Source organism: Heptranchias perlo, chromosome 37, assembly GCF_035084215.1.
Source record: "Heptranchias perlo isolate sHepPer1 chromosome 37, sHepPer1.hap1, whole genome shotgun sequence".
NCBI classification, from domain to species: domain Eukaryota; kingdom Metazoa; phylum Chordata; class Chondrichthyes; order Hexanchiformes; family Hexanchidae; genus Heptranchias; species Heptranchias perlo.
Window position 1 is genome coordinate 2,364,916 of NC_090361.1, and position 22,283 is coordinate 2,387,198.

Here is a 22,283-nt window from a genome sequence, read left to right on the forward strand (position 1 = left end):
GTCACTAGGTAGTGACGAAAAGCTGAAGCCCTGACTCATTTTCTCCTTCCTTAACTCAACTGCCCTCTGACCTCAGCGGTTTCTAAGTAGCTGCGATTACCTGGTTTTGTCTAGTTACAACAGGGGCTTTTAAGACCTAAGCCAGGGGTTAGCAACTAATGGTTACAGTGGTGGTCTAGACCAGAGACTCCAATGATCAAAGCCACAAGAAATCCACTCGTGTACAAAAATAAAGGTAAAAGTTTATCTTCTGCCCCCCTTATTTATTCTGCCCAGTTGCTGGAGGCGGGCTTTCCTGGAAGCTGCACAGATACTGTATGTAATTCATAGAAAGTTACGGCACAGAAGGAGGATATTTGGCCCATCGTGTCCATGCCGTAATTGTCCAGAGGCTATCCAGCTTCAGAAGAAAGATTAATGTGTGTTCAGTGTTGTATGGCCTAATCCACACAAATGGACTTGTTCAGTTGGGAGTTGCATACTTACGAACAGACGTTTTTCCTATAACTTGGATTTAAGCTTTTTCTCTGTCTCTCCAAATCACGCAGGCTTCATCATAATGGATATGCTGGATTTTTTGACAGTTTTTGTAAATGGAGGGAATATTCCTTTTTCTTTTGTTCTTTACCCCTCCCTCCCCCTCTTCCCAGATGTTCTGAGCCTTCAGCTCCCAGATGGTGCATTTTGCCCCCACTCTTAACCTGCAGCAGTACAGCTGAGATCGGTGCCCCTGAAATAAGGATCTGACTGTTCTGATGCCTTGGTATTCATGCTGGCTGATTCTGTTTTTGATGTCTGAGTGTGCTATCTGAAGTCCATGGAGCAAGTTTGGTTGGATCACAGTGGTACGGTAGCTGAGAACAGTAGAGGAAGTTTATCTGTACCCAGGTACCCAAAGCAAGCTTAAGTTGCTGAATAACATTTGAAAGTCTCCACGTTAAAACCTTGATGTATTGATGGAGCAAATTAGATGAACAGTTTACATATTGCGCATGTCTTGCCTTTCACCTGTGACCACCTTTTACATAACCTGGTAAAAGCTATTTAGAAGCACCAGTCAGACCATAAGAACATAAATAGGAATAGGCCATACGGCACCTTGGGCCTACTCCACCAATCAGTGAGATCATGGCTAATCTTCTCCTTCAACTCCATTTTCTGCCCTAACCCCCATATCCCTTGATTCCCTTCGTGTCCAAAAATCTATCCATCTCAGTCTTGAATATACTCAACGACTGAGTATCCACAGCCCTCGGGTAGAGAATTCCAAAGATTTACAACCCTGGGTGAAGAAATTTTTCCTTACCTCAGTCCTAAATGGCCGATCCCTTATCTTGAGACTCTGTCCCCCTAGTTCTAGGTTCTCCAGCCGGGGGAAACATCAACCCTGTCAAGCCCCTCTAAAAATTTTACATGTTTCAGTGATATCACCTCATTCTTCTAAACTCTAGACAAAATATAGGCCCGTTCTTCTCAATCTCTCCTCAAAGGAGAACCTTCTCATCCCCGGAATCAATCTAGTGAACCTTCATGCAGGTGTAAGATTGTTAATATATAGACGAGCATTGTGACCTTTATATATAATCTTTTAAACCCTAGATACCAGTGCCACGGCATTCAGTAGGAATTGTGATTGGACGAAGTGGAGAAATGATCAAGAAAATACAGAATGATGCAGGAGTCCGAATACAGTTCAAACCAGGTCAGTTTCAGTGCGTGCACTCGGTGCCTGACAAAGAAGCTAAACGTAAATCCTGGAGTCCACCGTGGAGTTTTCCAGATTTTAATACATAGCAGTAGGCGTGACTGGAGTCGACTACAATGAGAAATGTCGTGTATTGGATTAGGTAGTTGATTGAAATGCGCAAACTTAAAGCAATCACTCGCTCCTTTGGAATCCTGTGTAAATCTGCCTTCAGGTTCAACATGCTGCAAGCTCCCTGGTTCAGCAAATGATGGTCTACTGCCATTGGAGCTGCTGTATTCAAAGGAGGCAGAGTTCCAGGCTGGAGCTCTCTTGGTGGATTGTTCCCCGGGGGGGCAAGCAATGTATCCAGTTTCCCCATATGTATTCCATGTAGATGCCTTGGATTGATCGAGAACACCTGGGTGCATAAGGTGCAACTGCTTACTATTATTTTCCTGTTTAGTGGCGTGACTTTTTTTTGCTTTCTTCTCCCCTTCCCCAGCTACGTGATTGGGAGCTGAAGATTAATTATGAGCAAAACTCTTCAATTTAACAAAAATCTTCCTGGTTTTATTGAGAATTTTGCTGTGCTTTGGATCAGCTGTGTTTTTAAGCTGTTGCTCCCAAAGCTATTGGTCTGAAACCACCTGAGGATTGAAGAGTAATGCATCATTAGTGTAACGTGGGTTTCTCCTTCATGGCGCAGGCTCGTTCCAATCTAGCCTGTCCTGTGAACGTTATAAACACAGCAGAGGGGTGGGTGTTGAGAGTTTGTGGGTGCTCTTTTGCAGCTTGTGGCTAGTTCAATCACTATCCCGGGAACAGATTGCCCCCTTTGACCAGGGAATGATGTGTGGAGAGACCTAGTGGAGGAAAATTGGAACCCCCCAACCCCCCAAAAAAAAGCCATGATGTTTAAGGTCTGGAGTGCGCAGAACTTTCTGTGGCGTGATGAACAACATTGCACCCATAGGATGAAATTAAATATCTCACCAGTAATGAGGGTACTTGTGACAAAATGAGCACTCGACATCCCTTTACTGTCTGGAAGTAAATATTTGTTTTTATTTTTTTGAGAAATTGGATTCATTGTTTCAGGTGCTGTCTGTTCCATTTGGACTCGATTTCTGTAATGCACGCTGCGGCTGCTCTGGGACTGCTAACTTTCATCTTTCAATAAAGTCCTTTTCCTTTTTTCATCCCGTAGATGATGGGTCTACGCCAGATAAGATAGCGCATGTAATGGGGCCTCCAGAGAGATGCCAGCATGCTGCACAAATAATTACTGACCTTCTGCAGAACGTGCGGGTATGGAGTGGACTTTTGTTCTCGCTTTCTTCCTTACTGATTTTCTCCCCTTACCCCTCCACTCCTGAAGGAGGCGAGTGTTCCATGGATAGTGGTGGCCTCAAGTTATTTGCGTACTTTAAAAGGAGGGAGGCATCACAGCAGAGAGCACCTGCTTGATCCAGAATCCATGCAAGCACTTGAAGCAAGTGCTGCACAGCAACTGGGATCAGGAATGAGTGCTGTCAACTCAATCTGCAGTCTCAAACTTAGAAAATTGCTCTTTCTGGGATTGCAACTTAACGTTGAAGATCTTTGCAGTGAACGCAGTGCTGTGAAACCCGCTGTATAAAAGCTGCTCCTTTATGCATGTTTCATCCATCATGCATGTATATTTGTAGGGTTCCAACAAAATGTCCATCCGGCCAAAATATGTGTGACACATTGTTCTGTCGTTAAAATCTGATCGACCAGGCAACTGACGGGGCTGCCTGACATGTTTTCGGAGAGGGTGTAGAGGTGATGAGTGCAAGAGGTTGCAGCACTCCCCACAAACTCCTGAGATCTGGACCTGAATCCAGCTCTGATGAATGGGACAAGAATTATCTCTCCACTTGTGGTGTTCCACATGAATTAGATGGTTTCAGCCCAGGAATAATTTGGTTAATATTGGCAGCCTTACTTAATGGTGAGAAGGATATGTGTGGGGAAAATTTAGAAATTCCCACTGGTGTGAGGAGTGTTGTTTGTGGTTGGGCTCTAGGCCCCCTCACCCCTTGAGCACTAAAAAATAGAAAAGATTACAAGTTAACAACAACTTTTGATTTGGTGAAATAAAGGTACAGATGTTTGGCTGTTTTAATTAAAGTAAACCCATACACAATTGAGCAAAAACAGACATCTGAAAATGAATAGCAAATATTTTGGGATCAATAAAGCACAAGTTAAGTTAGATTGCAGTGACTGGCGTATACTATCTCAGTTTGAATTTACTGGTTTGCAGCTGGAATAAGTTTGTGTTTAAAGGTGTACAGACCAGTAACTGGTGTTTTATTGTATTAACATTATACCTTTCACCATACCCAGACTATGTAAGGTGATTAAAAACAGAAAATGCTGGAAACACTCAAGGTCAGGAAGTATCTGGAGAGGAAGGTCGGGTTAATGTTTGAGATCGCTGACCTTTTGTCAGTCCTGACGACCTTTCATCGACCTGAAATGTTAACCCGACCTGCGCCTCGCCTCAGAAGCTGACCGATCTGCTGAGCATTTTCTGTTCTTTCAGATTTCTAGCAGCTGCAGTATTTTGCTTTTTGTTTGATCATGCAAGGTGATACTACAGTAGATGTTGAAACCCATTTTTTTGTGAATTGCTGTAGAACCATGGGTGAATTGCGCAGCTTATCAATTAATATTTCCAGGTATCTTTCCATGCAAGATGTCGGGTGTACTTAGTCTAAAGTCACTGCGTCACACCCACAGCTTGCTTTGCTCCTCCAATTCTCTCCTGTGAAGGTGATGACTTCGATCAGTTCCACAGCTGCTGGTCATCCTTTGCTAACTGTTGGTATCTCATATTCGTGTGCATTTGCCAGCAGAGGTGGCTGGCTGGTGATATGAGTGGGAACCCTGCCTGACTTGAGTCCACACTGGGACCAGTTGTAGTTACTCTTTTTCTCTTCGCCACCCCCCCCCCCCCCCAACCTTTTTGTGGAGCAAAGTTGGGTAAATGGAGTCGAGGAACAGATCAGCCATGATGGCGGAGCATGCTCTGGCTGCTGAATGGCCTATCCTGTTCCTAGAATGAGGCACTTCACGTGGAAACAATGAAAAATCTGGTGGCCAGCTGCTGTTGGGCAACGGTTTCAGGTGCAGAGGCCTAGGAAAAGCACCAATAGAAGGACAAGGGCAGCAGGCACATGGGAACACCACTGCCTGCACGTTCCCCTCCAAGTCACACGCCATCCTGACTTGGAAATATATCGCTGTTCCTTCATCGTCGCTGGGTCAAAATCCTGGAACTTCCTACCTAAGCACTTTGGGAGAACCTTCACCTCACGGACTGCAGCGGTTCAAGAAGGCGGCTCACCACCACCTTCTCAAAGGCAATTAGGGATGGGCAATAAATGCCGGCCTTGCCAGTGACGCCCACATCCCATGAACAAATAATTTTTTTTAAAAACCCAGGTTGGAGAATGGATGCCAGTTTCCTCCAGGTTGAATCCATGTAAGTTTTCCTGTTTGTTTGAAGAGCTGAATTTTGCTGCACTGGATGCAGCAAACAGCTTTTAATGCTCAGTTTCACAGCAGAACTATTGAATTATCAAATTCAAGTACCTGCCCCCAGTGGATCTTAAAATGAGGTTTTCCTGAATTGTTAAGGGTGGGTCTGGACTTTAATGCATTATTCTGTGACTTTCTGTATTGTAAACTGTGTGTGTGCTTATATAGGCTGGTCCTCCTGGTCCTCCAGGTCCTCCCGGGCCTGGAATGCCTGGTCCTGGCCGAGGAAGGGGAAGGGGACAAGGCTCGTGGGGTATGGGGCCTCCTGGAGGAGAGATGGCCTTCTCAGTCCCCAGCCACAAGTGTGGCTTGGTTATCGGCAGAGGTAGGTTATTGAGTTCGCTTGGTATTTGTTTGTTTTGACTCTTAAGGTATGCACTGTATTTGAGGATGTATCTGTGCTAGTTTCTTCCTGGTGTGCTTTTTCAAAAAAAAAAATCAACTTTTTGGTTTGATTTTTATCCTATTTTTTTTCCTCTTTCTGAATGTTGGGACACAGTTCCACATATCGGGAGGCCAATCGACTGAGACGTACCAGCTCAGCTGGATCCTGTCCAGGCCCAGCTTTCACTTGATGGGATCGTTAGCTAGTGATCAGAGCGGAGGGGTTGGATTCCTCCCTGTCGCCACTTGCCCAGGGATATGTGGCTGTTTGTAGCTGCCCTCATTGAACTTGGCATTATTGGGGTTGAACCTCGGAACTTCTCAATCAGTGTATGGCCTAGTACTCTGCTGAGCTTTGCAATCAGGTCCGATTCCCTGTTGCCGCAATGTATCTCCAACCCAACCAGCTTTCCTTCTCTTTTTTTCCTCCCCAGCCCCACCCCCACCGGCCCTTCATGATTCTATGTTTAGTTTACTTAGAATTACATAGAATGCACAGCATAAAACAGACCATTCGCCCAACTGGTCCATGTTGGTATTTATGCTCCATGCAAGTCTCCTCCCCACCACTCTTCATCCAACTCCATTCTATTCCTTTCTCCCTCATGTTTTTCCAGATTTCACTGCAGATGATGTGCCCGCTTTGAAATTGAGAGTATTAATAAAAGGAAGTCCTTTTTCCTCTTTTGTATTGTGAATGATTGGGTTATGTAATTCTGGTTGAGCTAAGGCTAATTGTTTTAACCTTGCAGGTGGGGAGAATGTGAAGGCAATAAACCAACAGACGGGTGCTTTTGTGGAGCTGCAGAGACAGCCCCCACCCAACGGCGATCCTAACTTCAAGCTCTTTACTATCCGGGGATCGCCCCAACAGATTGACCATGCCAAGCAGCTCATCGAGGAAAAGATAGAGGTAACTTCACAGTCTTAGGGCTTCATAATTTTTTGAACTGAGACTCTAAGGCCCTCTGAGTTGGAAAAAATCAATGCAAATTATTTTAACAAGTGCTGCATTCTATCTGTACTAACATCTACATTTGCAAGTTTACAAAGTGTTTTAGTGAATTTAGGCATTGGTTGTGTACATGCACCCCAACTCGCAGCAAAATAATTGCTTGTGACTCGTGCAGCAGTCTGGGGTCCAACACAGCAGAGGAACATTCTCTAGATGCGCACTGTGCAACAAAACTCTATACCCATTCATATAAAGGACACGGGTGACTACCCCCGATGTATGTGCGCTTTGCTGACTGCTAGCAGTGTTTCGAGTACTGTTGAGTGGCATTTGGGCTATTTGTACCCCCAGGAGATTAGAAACTGTGCGCGGGTGGAGGGGTGCTGGGAGGAAGAGGGTGGTGTCCTGTGTTATATTGCACCATCCCGTCACCCTGAGTTTGAGTTGCACCCATCTTGCAAGCGAATTATCTTAATATCCTGGACTCTGGTGGTATCCACTTCTCTTGCTTTTTCAGAGATGGAGTTACCCTGCAATGATCTGTAACTCACTCATGTTACAGCTCCATCAATTCTGCTATCGGTGAAATAGGAGTTTTAATTCAGGCCCTTCAAATATACTTAAGGCTCAATGATCTGAGTGCTAATGGATCATTTTTCAGCAACAGAAAAGTAGTGATGCATGTTTCATCCTTTGGCTGAGACAGTGAGTGCATAGCTTGCTCCCAGACTTGCCAGTGTCTCTGGCTAGCAGGTGGCTTTGAGTATTGCTTATAGGCCTTGTTGGGAACTGCAACTTCTGCTTGGTGCAGCTCAGGAGGGAAGCTGAACAGTGTGGGCATAGTTCTAATAAGGACCATTAGTGTTGCCCAAAGGTGCATTAAAAAGTGCAACACTGTCATTGCTAGTGTTCAGAGCTAGGAGGAGAGTGGTAAGCACTACTAATGTAGAACTGTAAGTTTCAGGTGTAGATGTGCTTTTAAAGATTGGAGATGTTGGCTTGTCTGTGCAGTCTACATTCATCAGTGTATCTGTCTCACTGCTTCTGATTGGGAAACTTGGTAGCCATTAATCTAGTGTCCTACCACTGAGTTTGCTGGAAGGAGGAAAAGGGTGTTACCCTAGACAGTCGTATAATCTTAAAGCAGCCTTTGAACCAAGCCCGTTAAGATTGGCGCAGTAATATACTTGGGTTTGTACTCAACAAATGTTCTGTTTTCAGGGTCCCTTGTGTCCTGTCGGCCCCCCAATGCCTGGTGGCCCTATGGGGCCTTTCCAGCCAGGACCCTTCAGCCAAGGACCCCCAGGGGCACCTCCTCCCCAGTAAGTAAACTGCCTTTTTCTTCCCCCCTCCACTACTACCTTTTTACTGTTCATAGCGGTTGAAATCTGGATCACTTCAGATAAATCGAATGGTGGGCAATGAGCAGGACCACTGGTTTGCAAAGACATGGGACTCTGGGATTTTTTTTTACTAGTGTATTGGAGATTATGTGTTGTGATTCTGTCCTTCCTTCCATGAACATTGTAAATCAGTAGCCTTGGCAATGAGTCCGACAGCCAGATATGCCCACCTGTGTCAGTGATGCCAATTCATGAATCTCTTCCCCTTAATCAGCAGGAAGCTACCTGCTCATTTTGCTGTCACCCAATGGTATTATTGTGCCATAGCCACATTTCCAATGTTTGTGTTTTGTAAAGAGGTTGGGAAACCGGCCCACCATTGATCATGTGCACAATTATCTGAAGCAAGGGTTAGTTTAAATTTGTGGGAGTTCTCACTGGGATAAGATTTTAACTGGGAGAATAGCATGTTTTCCTTGCCACTTCTTCCCCACCCTATCAGTTATCACCTTATTGCCATTGAAGGTGGCCTCTGATACCTCACCCTAGTGAATACCCAGCAGGGGTACCAGTGTGAGCCTTGGGGTTAAGTGTTTGGGAGCTGTTTGGCTGTGAAGGGCTTCACAGCCTGACCGTCTTGTCTGATGTATAAACCACTTTTTGCATTGGCTTTAGCGGGGTGCTAGTTTTTTTCCTGCTGGATGTTCCCGGCAGCCTCCCTTAGCAAGGCTGGTAAGTGTACTCTCTGGTTACTGTCTGTTGCTCTAGACCAACGAGTCAGGAAATGGCAGTCCCAAAGCCCCACTAAACCAATAGAAAAGCATCTGTACAGACCCTGTGAGTGTTGAGTGAAAGGTGACCGGAGAACTGGGTGTCTGCTTTTTCCCAATGTTACATTGCCTTCGGTCAGATGTGAAAAGGAGTCAGATAGATGAAAGGTGAATGAAACAGGAGGATCTGTAATTTTGTTGTGAAGTGAAATGTCTAACCACCATTCTTCCCCAACAGTCCTGCTGCTGGTGGCCCTCCTCCTCCACATCAATATCCTCCTCAAGGTTGGGGCAACACGTACCAACAATGGCAGCCGCCCGGACCTCATGACCCAAGTAATTATTTGCATTTTCTAGCTTCATTCACGTTGTTTGAACCAATCGAGCCATGGTTTCTGAGACAACTGGGAAGTGCTGATTCATGCTGAGTGTGTGTCCACACCCACTACCTTGTCTGAATGGCTACCCTTCATACAACAGCCTGGCTCTGGTATACAGGGCCCGGGACACCCTGGTACATCGGTATGGCTCTTAAAATGACTCTGTCCCGAGTCCACTGATCTATCTTTGTTCAGGACCATCCATTGAGAGGCCCGTATACCCATGATGCCCTTTTTCCTCCATTCATGGAATCTTACAGCACAGGGGGAGGCCATTCGGCCCATCCTGCCTGTGCTGCCTCTTTGAAAGAACTATCGAATTAGTCCCACTTCCCCTGCTCTTTCCCTACAGCCCTGCAAATTTCTCCCTTTCAAGTATTTATCCAATTCCCTTTTGAATTATTGAATCTGCTTCCACCATCCTTTCAGGCAGTGTATCCAGATGATAACTCGCTGTGTGAAAAAAATTCTCTTCAATTCCCCTCTGGTTCTTTTGCCAATTATTTCAAATCTTTGCCTTCTGATTGCTGGCCCTCCTGCCAGTGGAAACAGTTTCTCCCTATCTTCTTCAAAACCCTTCATGATTTTGAACACCTATTAAATCTCCCCGTGACCTTCTCTGCTCTAGGGTGAACAATCCCAGCTTCTCCAGTCTCTCCACATGACTGAAGTCCCTCATCCCTGGTACCATTCCAGTGAACGTCCTCTGCCTCCTCTCCCAAAAAAAATTGTGTTTTCAAACATTATTTATTCTCAAGATGTGGGAATTTATTGCCCATCCCAAGTTGCCCAAACAGTTTGATGCAACTGAGGGCTTGGTAGGCCACTTCACAGAGCATTTATGAGTCAACCTCTGTGTGGGACTGGAGTCATATAGGCCCGACCGGGTAAGGGCGGCAGGTTTCTTTCCCTAATGACATTAGTGAACCTGTTGGGTTTTTACCTACATTGGCTCGTGGTCTGGGAATGCCTTGATTTTAAAATTCTCATCCTTGTTTTCAAATCCCTCCATGGCCTCGCCTCCTCCAGCTGTACAACCCTCCGAGATCTCTGTGCTCTTCCAATTCTTGCCTCTTGCACACTCCACCAATGGTGGCCTAGGCCCTAATCTCTGGAATTCCCTCCCTAAACCCCTCTGACTCTCCACCCTCTCTCCTCCTTTAAGTCGCTCCTTAAAAACCAACCTCTTTGACCAAGCTTTTGGTCACATGTCCTAATATCTTATGTGGCTTGGTGTCAAATTTTGTTTGAAAACGCTGCTGTGAAGCGGCTTGGGATTTTTACTATGTTGAAGGCGCTACATAAATGCATGTTGTTCATGGTCGCCTTTACTGATACCAGCTTTTTATTTCCAGAATTTTGTAAACTGAATTCTCAAACTGGCATGGTGATGGTTGAACTCTCGGTCTCTGGATTATTAGTTCAAGCCTCTAGATTACTAATCCAGTAATTGAACCACTACATAACCGTACACGGAAGTGGTCTAGCAAGCCACTCAGTTGTATCAAACTGCTTGGGCAAACAGGGAGTACGTCCATCTTTTGCTGCTTGCACTCTCCCACCAAGGGTTGAGTCCAAATCTTAAACCAACATAAGGGCAAAATATCAATGATTTCCCCCTTTTTAAAGTAGTAATACAGGCATTTTAAACAAGTCTTTCCAGAATTTGAATTTTTTTTTTAAAAAAAAATTCCTGATCAGTTCATTGCATATTTGTGCAGTAGATTGAGACATTGTTTAGTTTTTCTGTCTATACTTTTCAGTGACTAAGGCGGAAACTGGGAGCTGCTCCTTTTGGTTTCCCTGTAAACAGTTTAAACCAAGGGATATATCATAGTAACAAGAGTCGACCATTTAGCTCAAGTCTGCTCTGCCTGTTAGCTGTGGCAGCTCTTCATCTTTTTAATCCCAGTTGCCTGTCCCTTCACCATAGCCCTTCATACCCTCACTTTCCAAGTCAATATCTATCTCCCTTTGAATGATTCTGCATCCGTGACATTCTGGACCAGTGCGTTCCACATTCCAGAATTTGTTTCAGTTGGTTCTAAATTTTAATATTGTGATCCCTTATTCCAGATTCCACTGCTCGAACAAGAGCTGTTAATTACCGTGTTAATTCCCTTCATAGGTATAAAAATCTATAACTAGAGAAGGTAACCCAGCTTTACTCATTCATTATAACAAAGTCCCTTCATCCCAGTGAACTGTTACTGAACTCCCTCCAGGGCCAGTATATCCTTTTCTAGATGGGTTGCCAAGAGTACTTCATGAGGTCTGACCTGTGTAGTAATGCTTTCTTGCTTTTTGCTTCCTATATACCTTAGTGAAGCCCAACACTTGTTTGCCTGTTCAGTGACTGTGTACCTGGGCCCCTAAATTCCTTTGTTCCTCTTCTGCTCAACACCTCACCGACTCTTGTCTGCCTCACCCATCTGAGTTCTTTGTACCTTCTACAAAAACTGCGCTGACTCTCCTTAGTTTATACATTTCCAAATGCTCACTAGCCTTTGTCCCATATCATGCCTTGCAATCCTTTAATGTTGCAGCACACACATCTAGAGGTGGGGGTGAAAGTTAATAGGCTCTGTTGCCTTTGCAGAAGGAGGCAGTGTACTCTTATGGAAAATTAATGCTGCCTTTTGTGGTGTAGGTAAAGCTCCCGGAGACCCGAATGCAGCTGCCTGGGCTGCCTATTACCAACAGTATTACCAGCAGCCTGCAGCGCATGTGCCACCCCAACAGCCAGCTGCTGCTCCCCCAGGGCCAGGTAAGATGGCGGGCGGTTTGTGTGTTGTTTCCCACGGGACCTCGGTTTAACGTCTCATTAAAAGACGGCGCCTCTGACAGTGCAGCGCTCCCTCAGTACTGCATTGGAGTGTCAGCCTAGATTTTGTGCTCAAGTCTATGGAGTGGGACTTGAACTCACGACCTTCTGACTCGGGCGAGAGTGCGACCCACTTGTAGGTGCCTATGGGAAAGCTGCAGTTACCTGTAATTGTATTCTAACTGTGTTTTAACAGATCCGACACAGCAGCCTCCAGCTCAAGGCCCAGGAGGACAGCCTGATTACACTAAAGCATGGGAGGAATACTACAAGAAGCTAGGTGTGCATATCTCTCTCCATTTATGTTTGTAATAGTAGCCTGCAGAGGAATCCTTGCCTTTTCCTCTCTTCTCTCTTTCTCTCTCTTCCTCCCCCCAGGAGGTGCTTTATCACAAGGGTAGTTTTGTAACGGGTTGGTAGGGGTGTAGCTGTTCCTGTTTTTGAACTGTGGAGGTAGTCCCCCCTTTTAGTTGCTCTATGCTTTCCCATTTACGGTTCAGCTGTGTACTGCTGAGTCCTTGCACAAACAGGGCAAGGATATTTAAATGACCCGCTAAGGCTACAATGAAAACTTTGTAGCCCACCAGTGGACACGCCCCCTTGGGAGAATAAAAGTGCCTTTTTCCTTCATCCTCTGGTCTTCTGGGCCGTGCGTGCCCTCCAGTGTTGGTCACCTCGGGCCGTGCAACACTCCTCCCCCACACCATCACTCAGTGACTGAGGTCCGGGTAGGAGGATTGGCCCTGCACCACCATGTTTTGAACCCACTGCTCCAGTGTGTTCCTGTGTGAGACACGTAAATCTATACCCCTTGTGGCTTGTTCACCGCCATGACTCAGGTGGTTCTCTTGTGTTTTCTCATCCTGACATCCACATGTGACCAGCTGCCCTTCTATACTTTTCTCCTATTCCAGTTGTCCCCTCTTTTGGGCAACAGACACCCACCTAAAAAATCCTTCCTGATTTATGGAATTATTCCATGCCCTTTTGTTTTCCCTCCTGCAGGTCAACAGGGCCAGCCAGGCCAGCAGCCAGGTCCCCAGCAGGATTATACAAAAGCATGGGAAGAGTACTATAAGAAACAAGGTAAGCACACGTGCACTCCACTTCTCGCCCCATTGCTGTGTTCAAAAACATTTATAGAGCATTTCTTTTACTTTCTATCATGCTTGTTTCCTTGAGCTTTATTTTTGTAGCTTTAAAAAAAAAAGGAATTTGGCTTTCTCAGCTAGATGGGGGATGTCTGCTCCAGGGAGTGAACACTTTCCCCTCTCAGTTGCAGAGTGAAGCTGCCAGTCCCACACCCAGCAATGTACCCGGGTCCCAGCTGTACCAGTAACATTTTTCTAGTTCCCCAGGCCAGCCATCCACCGGGCTCAGTGAGATTTCCCAATAGATTGCCCCACCGGGAGTTGCTTTATGCTGCAGCCCCATGATCAGCAGGAGGCTGGGCTGAATCTGCCCAAACTCATTTCATTTAGGACTCCTGAAGCCAATGAACGGAAGAAACTTTGGTTTGAATTGAGTTCAGACCAAATGAAACAATGTCCCAGGTTAGTCTCCCCGCCCTTACCCTCTTTCCTTCTCTACCCCCCCCCCCCCCCTCGCCTTGCCAGCTCGCAATGCGGCTGCATGAGGGTTGCAGATCTCCATTTGAGCACTGCACTCTTGTGATCCCTTTGTAAATAAGTGCTAGAGACTGTTTATGTTCCTTGTTATTGTTCATAGGAGCAGCCATTTTGTTGCTTTGTGACATAAAGTTTGATTTATACTGACAGTGATTAGACTGAGTGACGCACACTATTCACCTCATCCAAAGGGAGTTCCATTCACAATGTATGGCCATGGGTCTATAGTTATGTGTGGGTGACACTGGATTGGAAGACATTGCCTTGGGTATTAAAAGATCCCATGGCACTTTCCAAAGAAAAGCAGGGTGTTCTGGTGTTATCAGCAATATTCTCCCCTCCTTTACTGTGTGAAACATGACTGCCACATTTGTCTGCACAAGTCACTGCACTGCACTGTGTGAAGCCCTTTTGGACAGTTTAAGCAGGTTCTGCATCCATGTAAAACAAAAGCAAAATACTGCAGATGCTGGAAATCTGAAATAAAAACAGACAATGCTGGAAACCCTCAGCAGGTCGATGACTCTTCATCAGAATTTATCAGTTCCGATGAAAGGCCATCGACCTGAAATGTTAACTCTGTTTCTCTCTCCACTGATACTCAGCAGGTCAGGCAGTATTTCCAGCATTTTCTGTTCTTATTCTATATCCATGTATTTGGCTATTGGGTATGGGGTAATTTAGTGTAAAGTAGTTTTTTATTAGGGAGACTTAGTGCACTAAGGGCTGTGAGTGGGAATGTAATGTTTGATCTGGGTGAGGTGTGTGTTGGATAACCTGGTGTGCGCGATCTGCTCTCCAGCTCAAAGTGCCCAGGGGGCAGCAGCAGCACCACAGCCGGGGGCCCAGCCAGATTACAGTGCAGCCTGGGCTGAATACTACAGACAGCAGGCAGCTTACTACGGGCAGCCCGGGGCACCGCAGCCGGCCCCCCAGCAGCCTCCCGCACAACAAGGGCAACCGGTAAGTGCACACATCTCTCCTTCCTGCAGGCTTTAGTTCATAGAATGACATAGAATGTACAGCACAGAAACAGGCCATTCGGCCCAACAGGTCCACACGTGCTCCACACGAGCCTAATTCATCTCACCCTCTCAGCATCTCCTATTCCTTTCCCCCTCGTGTGCTTATCTAGCTTCCCCTTAAATGCATCTGTACCATTTGCCTCAACCACTCCTTGTGGTAGTGAGTTCCACATTCTCATCACTCTCTGGGTAAAGAAGTTTCTCCTGAATCCCTTATTGGATTTATTTGTGACTATCTTATATTTATGACCCTTAGTTTTGGACTCCCCACAAGTGGATATCTCTTCTCTGCCTCTACCCTGTCAAACCCTTTCATAATCTTCAACACCTCTATCAGGTCACCCCTCAGTCTTCACTTTTCCAGAGAATAGAGCCCCAGCCTGTTCTATCTTTCCTGGTGGGTGTAACCTTTCAGTTCTGGTATCATCCTTGTAAATCTTTTTTGCACCTTCTCCAATGCCTCTCTTTTTATAATATGGAGACCAGAACAGTTCACAGTACTTCAAGTGTGATCTAACCAAGGTTCTCTACAGGTTTAGCACAACTCCTCTGCTTTTCAATTCTATCCCTCTCGAAATGTACCAGTGTTTGGTTTGGGTTTTTTATGGCCTCATTAACCTGTGTTGCTACTTTTAGTGATTTGTGTCTCTGTACCCCCAGATCCCTCTGCTCCTCTACCCCATTTAGACTCTTATTACCCAAGCAGTATGTGGCCCCTTATTCTTTCTACCAAAATGTACTACCTCACACTTACCTATATTGAAATTAATTTGCCAACTACACACCCATTCTGCAAGTTTATTAATGTCTTCCTGTGCTTTGTCGTAGTCCTCCTCGGTATTAACTATACCCCCCAATTTGGTGTCGTCTGCAAATTTTGAATTTGTACTTCAGATTCCTGAGTCCAAATCGTTAATGTAAAATGGTGAACAACAGTGGTCCCAGCACCGATCCCTGTGGAACACCACTTCCCACCTTTTGCCAGTCTGAATAACTACCTTTAACCCCTACTCTCTGTTTTCTGTTTTGTAGCCAGCTTGCTATCCATTCCCCTCCTTGCGGCAGTGGTGTCTGCCGGGATACGGCTTACCGCCCGGTAGCACTGGTTCACCGAAGTCAATCGTGACGCTCCGGCTAACACCAACTAAACCTGGCCTGTAAATTTTGTCTACAACTCCGCTCCACACTGGGCAGTGCATTGAGTCAGCGAGGAGGCCACACACACGTGCAGCTTAAATGGTTTAATACTCAATGGAGCCAACAAGCGAGATGGTTCCATCTTTTATAATTGATCAGTGAAAAGCGTTAATGGTATAATTTGTTGGGTGTGACTTTTCCTGCTCACTGCTAGATATTTTCCAGAAGCAGGCCGTGTCTCATGAACTGAAACCTGTTTCTCTTTCTCTCTCTCTCTCTCTCCTTTGCCGTGTATGGGTTAGCGTGCCCAGGTTTAACAATTACCATCTAATTGTGCTAATTCATGTAGAAGGGAACATGTGGGATGCCTGCCGTATTCTTTCATCACCTCAGAGGTGGGAAATAAGACGCTGCCAGACCAGTGTGTGTAGGCTGAAAGTACTTGGCAGATTCTTTTTAAACGGGTGAAATGTACAGTAAGATCCTAATATAACACTGACCAAACTTACACAGCACATGAACTGGCTCTAGCAAGAGAAGATTGAAACCTTGCAGCTTTTCTCAGTAAATTCTTGAACGCAGTTTTCTATTCCGTGCTCCTCGTGAAGGTTCGATGACACAGAAGTCTCTGACCGTCACACGAGCCTTTCAGTTACAAGATGCATTTTCATTGATGTAAAAGCAGACCTGCTGAAGATTTTCATTAACGGGCATTAGAGGAAACAGCGTGTTAGTGGCTTGGAAAACAAGTCTCTCTCTTGTCTTGACATCTTCCCAGTTATCCAGGTTCTGGGCATCCAGTTACACTGGAAATTACATATTCTGTTTGCGTGACCTGGAATTGGCATATAAAGTGCCTCCCCATTCAGGAACCGGTAAAGTCATTAATTTCAGAGGCCACAGCTCAGCACCAACGTTAGTTTTCCCAGGAGCTGCTGAGACACCATCTTAAGCTGAATCTGGGAATGATACAGCATAGAAAGAGGCCATTCGGCCCATCATGTCTGTGCTGGCTCTTTGAAAGAGCTATCCAATTAGTCTCACTCCTCTGCCTTTTTCCCCATAGCCCTGCAAATTTCTCCTTTTCAAGTATATATCCAATTCCCCGAAGCAATAAGTCTCACAGACGTCACAAAACATTTTTTTTTAGAAAGAAAGCCAGTTACTGATTTGCAGCCTGAAATTTACAAGCAGATAAAACTGCCTTCAAATCTCAGCAGTTTTTAAACTCGCTAGAGATTTGCCCGTTTAGAACAGTGACTTTAGGTTAGCAACTAAATGTTACAACTGTGCTCCAGCCTCTTGTTATCTGTGAGCAATGCCATGGGAGGTGTGCTTGTGTATAGAAATTGATCCAGCTGCTGGGATGGTTGCCCCATTGTGTCACCCCACTAATTTCCACATTAAATATTTTCTCTCTCCCCACAGACACAGTGAAGCAAACGGGGGGACGATTGCAGTATCGTCGGGAAGAATATTCCTTTTAACAATGATGCAGACTGACGAAGATCCGTAGGCTTTAGGTTCCCTATCACTGTTTAAAGACGTTCATATTGAGCCAGTGTAGGAGATAGAGTCAGCTCAGCTCCATCTTCAAATTCAGTCCGTCTACAAGAAAAAAAACAAAAAAAAACATGGAGGGGGAAAAAGTGAAAAATTCAGGGTAATACTTTATTTGTTTTTATTTTAAATATAGATCACCCGGCTTTTAGTTGAAGATAGTTAAACATTCCAGACAATGTACTGTTTTGAAATCAAATCCATTACACTGAAAATGGCTGCTGGTCTGTTTTTTGCATCTTGTTGTCTGTTTAAGGTTTAAAAAAAAAACAAAATGTAAGCTTGGTTTTTACTTTTTACCGCTCGTTTTACACTTCACAATAAATGATATTAAAACAGTGGCTCTTCATTACTGTGTGGCTGCCTCAAACCTCAAACTTGTTCTCCCCGCCCCCCCCCCCCCCCCCCCCCGGCCTCAGTTTGTTTTTTTGATTAACTTTTCTCTTTTGGAGGTGCTGACTCTTGCTGGGCACAGTCCACAGACAGCAGCAACTTACCGGTACCTCCATAAGTAGCTGTTTGTCCTTAGTTGTGGGCTGGGGAGAGGGGCAGGAGTGGGGACAGCGCCTCAGGCAGGGTGTGAGAGGGAGGTTTGGAGTCGAAACTGCGTACAGGTTGAAGACTGGGAACCTTCCTGATCTGTGACTCGGTAATAAGCCCAGCATTCTACTCCCCACACCTGCTGCATAGCTGAAGAGCCCTGACCTTTTGGTTCTGAACCTATCAGCTCTAAGAAGTTTGCGCTGTTTTTTCATTGTGAATTAAATTCACACCAATGTTGCGCACACACAAACTGAATCTGTGTTGCAGGCACTGCTTTGTGACTGCACTTTGACAGAATGGCCTGTTTCAGGCAATTGCTTCAGAGTCACTCAACTTCCAATTCCAAGTGAGAGTCTGATTATACCAAAGTACAGAGCCTGGTGGGACACTGGTGCCCCTGGTTGCTGAGCTTGGAGCAGCACAGCATGGAAGCTCCTGGCCTGAGCTCACAGCTCAAGATAGTAACACTCTGAAATCATGCAGAAGTCAGTAATAGACAGTGAATGTTGCCCTGCATTATAACTGACATGGAGAACAGTCCAACAATTCTCTTCATAGGAGACTTGGGAATGTAACCTGGTGGATCACTGCCTCTGCTTGCAGCTCTTCAGTGAGCTTTGGAATTCAATCATTCCACTGTGGCTAGGAACTCCCAAACAACAGGCTCTTCACTCGCTGTGCGGGAGATGGGGGGGGAATCTTCGCTCGCTGTGTGGGAGATGGGGGGAAATCTTCGCTCGCTGTGGGGGAAATCTTCACTCGCTGTGTGGGAGATGGGGGGGGAAATCTTCACTCGCTGTGTGGGAGGTGGGGGGAAATCTTCACTCGCTGTGTGGGAGATGGGGGGAAATCTTCATTCGCTGTGTGGGAGATGGGGGGGAAATCTTCACTCGCTGTGTGGGAGGTGGGGGGAAATCTTCATTCGCTGTGTGGGAGATGGGGGGAAATCTTCATTCGCTGTGTGGGAGATGGGGGGGAATCTTCGCTCGCTGTGCGTGTGATGGGGGGAAATCTTCGCTCGCTGTGTGGGAGATGGGGGAAATCTTCATTCGCTGTGCGGGCGATGGGGGGGAAATCTTTGCTCGCTGTGTGGGAGGTGGGGGAAATCTTCACTCGCTGTGCGTGTGATGGGGGGAAATCTTCGCTCGCTGTGCGGGAGATGGGGGGAAATCTTCGCTCGCTGTGTGGGAGGTGGGGGAAATCTTCGCTCGCTGTGTGGGAGGTGGGGGAAATCTTCGCTCGCTGTGTGGGAGGTGGGGGAAATCTTCGCTCGCTGTGTGGGAGGTGGGGGAAATCTTCACTCGCTGTGCGTGTGATGGGGGGAAATCTTCATTCGCTGTGTGGGAGATGGGGGGGAAATCTTCGCTCGCTGTGCGTGTGATGGGGGGAATCTTCGCTCGCTGTGCGGGAGATGGGGGGAAATCTTCGCTCGCTGTGGGGGAAATCTTCGCTCGCTGTGTGGGAGGTGGGGGAAATCTTCACTCGCTGTGTGGGAGGTGGGGGAAATCGTCACTCGCTGTGCGGGAGGTGGGGGGAAATCTTCGCTCGCTGTGTGGGAGATGGGGGGGAATCTTCGCTCGCTGTGTGGGAGATGGGGGGAAGGAGTTGTCAGAGTTCCTGTTAAAGCCACAGACGTGGAATTGTGTGGCATGAGTGGCCCCAAGGCATGATTACGACTCCTTGCCATATGAAGTATTAATGATAGCAGTAACATTGCTGTGGCTGTCCAGTTTCTTTAAGTATTTGCTGAGGGTTCTTAAATATTTTCTCTTTCTTCCCCCCCCCCCCCCCCCCCCAATTGATTTACTGACTGGAGGACTCTCGTCCTGGTTATTCGGGGGAGTGGAAATCCTGGCTAATTTATCCTATTCTGTGATCCAGGACATTGACCCTAATTGTCAACAAAAACTTAGCACAGATCAGGAATTGAAACTGGGACCATCCTCTCTGGCTCAGCACAAGGTTTACCCATTCAAGCCGAGGATACTGGAATGGTCTGCGTCTGGACCAGGAAGTTGTTCAGTCTGGCCTGTATGTCTGTTGTCTCCTGTCTTCCCCCTCTGAACCTGCCACTGCTGCTTTGCTCATGGATCCAAGTTCCTGAGTCATAAGTGGCCAAATGGAAGTGTAGAAGCATAAGAACTGAGGAAATTGGGAAGCCAACGTGAGGAACGTAGGAACAGGACTAGGCCATTCAGCCCCTCGAGCCTGTTACACCATTCAATTGGATCATGCTTAATCTGTACCTCTTCCCCCATCTACTCCCCTTGGTTCTATAATCCTTTTATACCCTTGCCCAACAAATCTATCAATCTCAGTTTTGATTTTTTTCAATTGACTCCCAGTCTCAACAGCTTTTTGGGGGGGAAGAGAGTTCCAGATTTCCACTCCCCTTTGTGTGAAGAAATGCTTCCTGACATCACCCCTGAACGGGCTGGCTCCAATTTTAAGGTTATGCCCCCTTATTTTGGACTCGCTCATCAGCGGAAATAGTTTCTCTCCATCTACCCTATCAAATCCCTTAATAATCTTAAACACTTCAATTAGATCACCGGTCAATGGTCCACAGTCAAACTGATGCCCGTCCAAACACTAAACCATCAGGGGATTTTTGTTCCTGCAGTGTTTTGCCAGCAGGCGGAGCTGGTTCACAGTGTTGGACCTGTGGAATTTTTAACAGTTCTGCCACCTTCTGGTGAAATGGTGAAACAAAACTAACTGCATCTTGTCAAAGTGAGCCCTGGCATAGTATGGAAACAGGTGTAGACCATTCAGCCCCTCAAGCCCGTTCCGCCACTCAATTAGATCATTGTGAACAATTTTACAACACCAAGTTATAGTCCAACAAATTTATTTGACATTCACCTGAGGAAGGAGGAAGCCTCCGAAAGCTTGTGATTTTCAAATAAAATTGCTGGGCTATAACTAGGTGTTGTAAAATTGTTTACAATTGTCAACCCCAGTCCATCACCAGCATCTCCACATCATGGCTACAATTAGATCATGACTAACCTTGATGGTACTTGTGCCTTGTCACTTTTACATAAAATGTAGCTACTTGTGTCCTGTCAGCACACGACTGATGGTTTGGAGGAACTTTACAGCAGTGGCTGATGGCCAGGGGTGTGCAATGAGATGTTAATGTGCACGACAATTACTCCATGGCTCTTCATTAGTTTAACACTAAACTGTTGGGGAAAATGGCCTGAGTAGGTTCTGATTATCCCAGAGTTAATCAAGTTTTTAAATATCACACACACAAATTTGATAAAATTAGCAGGTGACACTTTCTACACCTGGTTTAAATTGAACATTTACCTGAGGAAGGAGGAAGCCTCCGAAAGCTTGTGAATTTAAAATAAAATTGCTGGACTATAACTTGGTGTTGTAAAATTGTTTACAATGGTTTAAATTGTGCATTGATGCTGCAGAATGGGCTGAGTTGAAATGAACATTTCAGAGGTCTCGATACGGGAGCACTTCGAGTTGATGCACAGGGAAGGAATCCAATCCTTGACCTACTGCACGAATGTTATGTTTTGTGCACAAGCTGAGGGTGGTCAGTGCTCGGTGTTGGGACACTTCCACTTTTGCATCGCGTGTCAGTGTCCAGCGCTGAGTTTATTATTGCACCTACAACGTTCCTGAGCCGGAACATCAAAAGTGGGTCAATGAGTTGGAGGCGGTTTTGTGCCTGTGCAGATCATGAATAACTTACTCACAGCGGAGGCGGGAGCCTTTTAGCCCATCAATCTGGACTCCATTCAGGCTCAGGTCTCAGTGAAAGGTCAGGACCTAACCCACTGCACAAGCGATTAACAGCTGTGGGGAGATTGTGAGCAAAGGAGGACACTGCGATAATATGTGCATTCAGCTCTCGTTTTGGATGCAGGGTCTTGGTTTATTTCAGAAGGGGACTGGATGGTGCAGTGAGTTACTGCGCTATCAGTTCACCTCCGGATCCAGCCCCAACTGATGGGATGAATATCTCCATTCAGTATTGGCTGTGAAATGAGTTCTTGGATGAATTTCTGCTCCAGCTCCAGGTGGTCAGGTTCACATCACAAAACAGCCACAGTTTGGCACAAGTTGACATTAAATTGGCTCTATGGTTCAGGAAGATGGTTGATTTGGCAAATGGAAGGTCATACTGATGCTGTACAGGTTGGGCCTAAGATACGTTGTTGGGGTGCAGTAGTTCACTCTACACCTACCTGTACAGGTAGAGTAAGCACAGTGGGTTAATGTTCCATTCCCTACACTATCATCCTCCAATTTGATCAATTCAAATATTCACCGGAAAGGTAGAAATACACGTGTATATTTTCAATTAATTTAAACTGGTGGGTCATCAGGGACTGGCCCAGATTGCTGGTCGACCCCACGTTCCAGGCAGTCTGGTCTTTACCTGCTGTGGTACATGTTCCACCAGGATGTTTGATATGGGGTTGGTTACAGTCTGCCATGGGAGGGCAAA

The 22,283-nt window shown here is 46.0% G+C and overlaps 1 protein-coding gene across 4 annotated transcripts in view; it reads left to right on the forward strand.

Moving 5' to 3' along the window:
• The window catches only part of khsrp (KH-type splicing regulatory protein), a 47,757-nt gene extending 30,156 nt beyond the window's left edge, over positions 1-17,601 (forward strand). For 2 of the 4 annotated variants that reach the window (XM_067972959.1, XM_067972960.1), the window contains 11 exons: positions 1,600-1,702; positions 2,895-2,995; positions 5,426-5,582; positions 6,394-6,554; positions 7,818-7,918; positions 8,948-9,045; positions 11,740-11,856; positions 12,110-12,193; positions 12,919-12,999; positions 14,344-14,504; positions 15,599-17,125. In XM_067972959.1, coding sequence (XP_067829060.1) covers positions 1,600-1,702; positions 2,895-2,995; positions 5,426-5,582; positions 6,394-6,554; positions 7,818-7,918; positions 8,948-9,045; positions 11,740-11,856; positions 12,110-12,193; positions 12,919-12,999; positions 14,344-14,504; positions 15,599-15,727 — 1,293 coding nt within the window. In that variant the 3' untranslated portion in view covers positions 15,728-17,125. The other 2 variants (XM_067972962.1, XM_067972961.1) reach the window with 2 other exon arrangements.
• Positions 17,602-22,283: the final 4,682 nt, after the last annotated feature.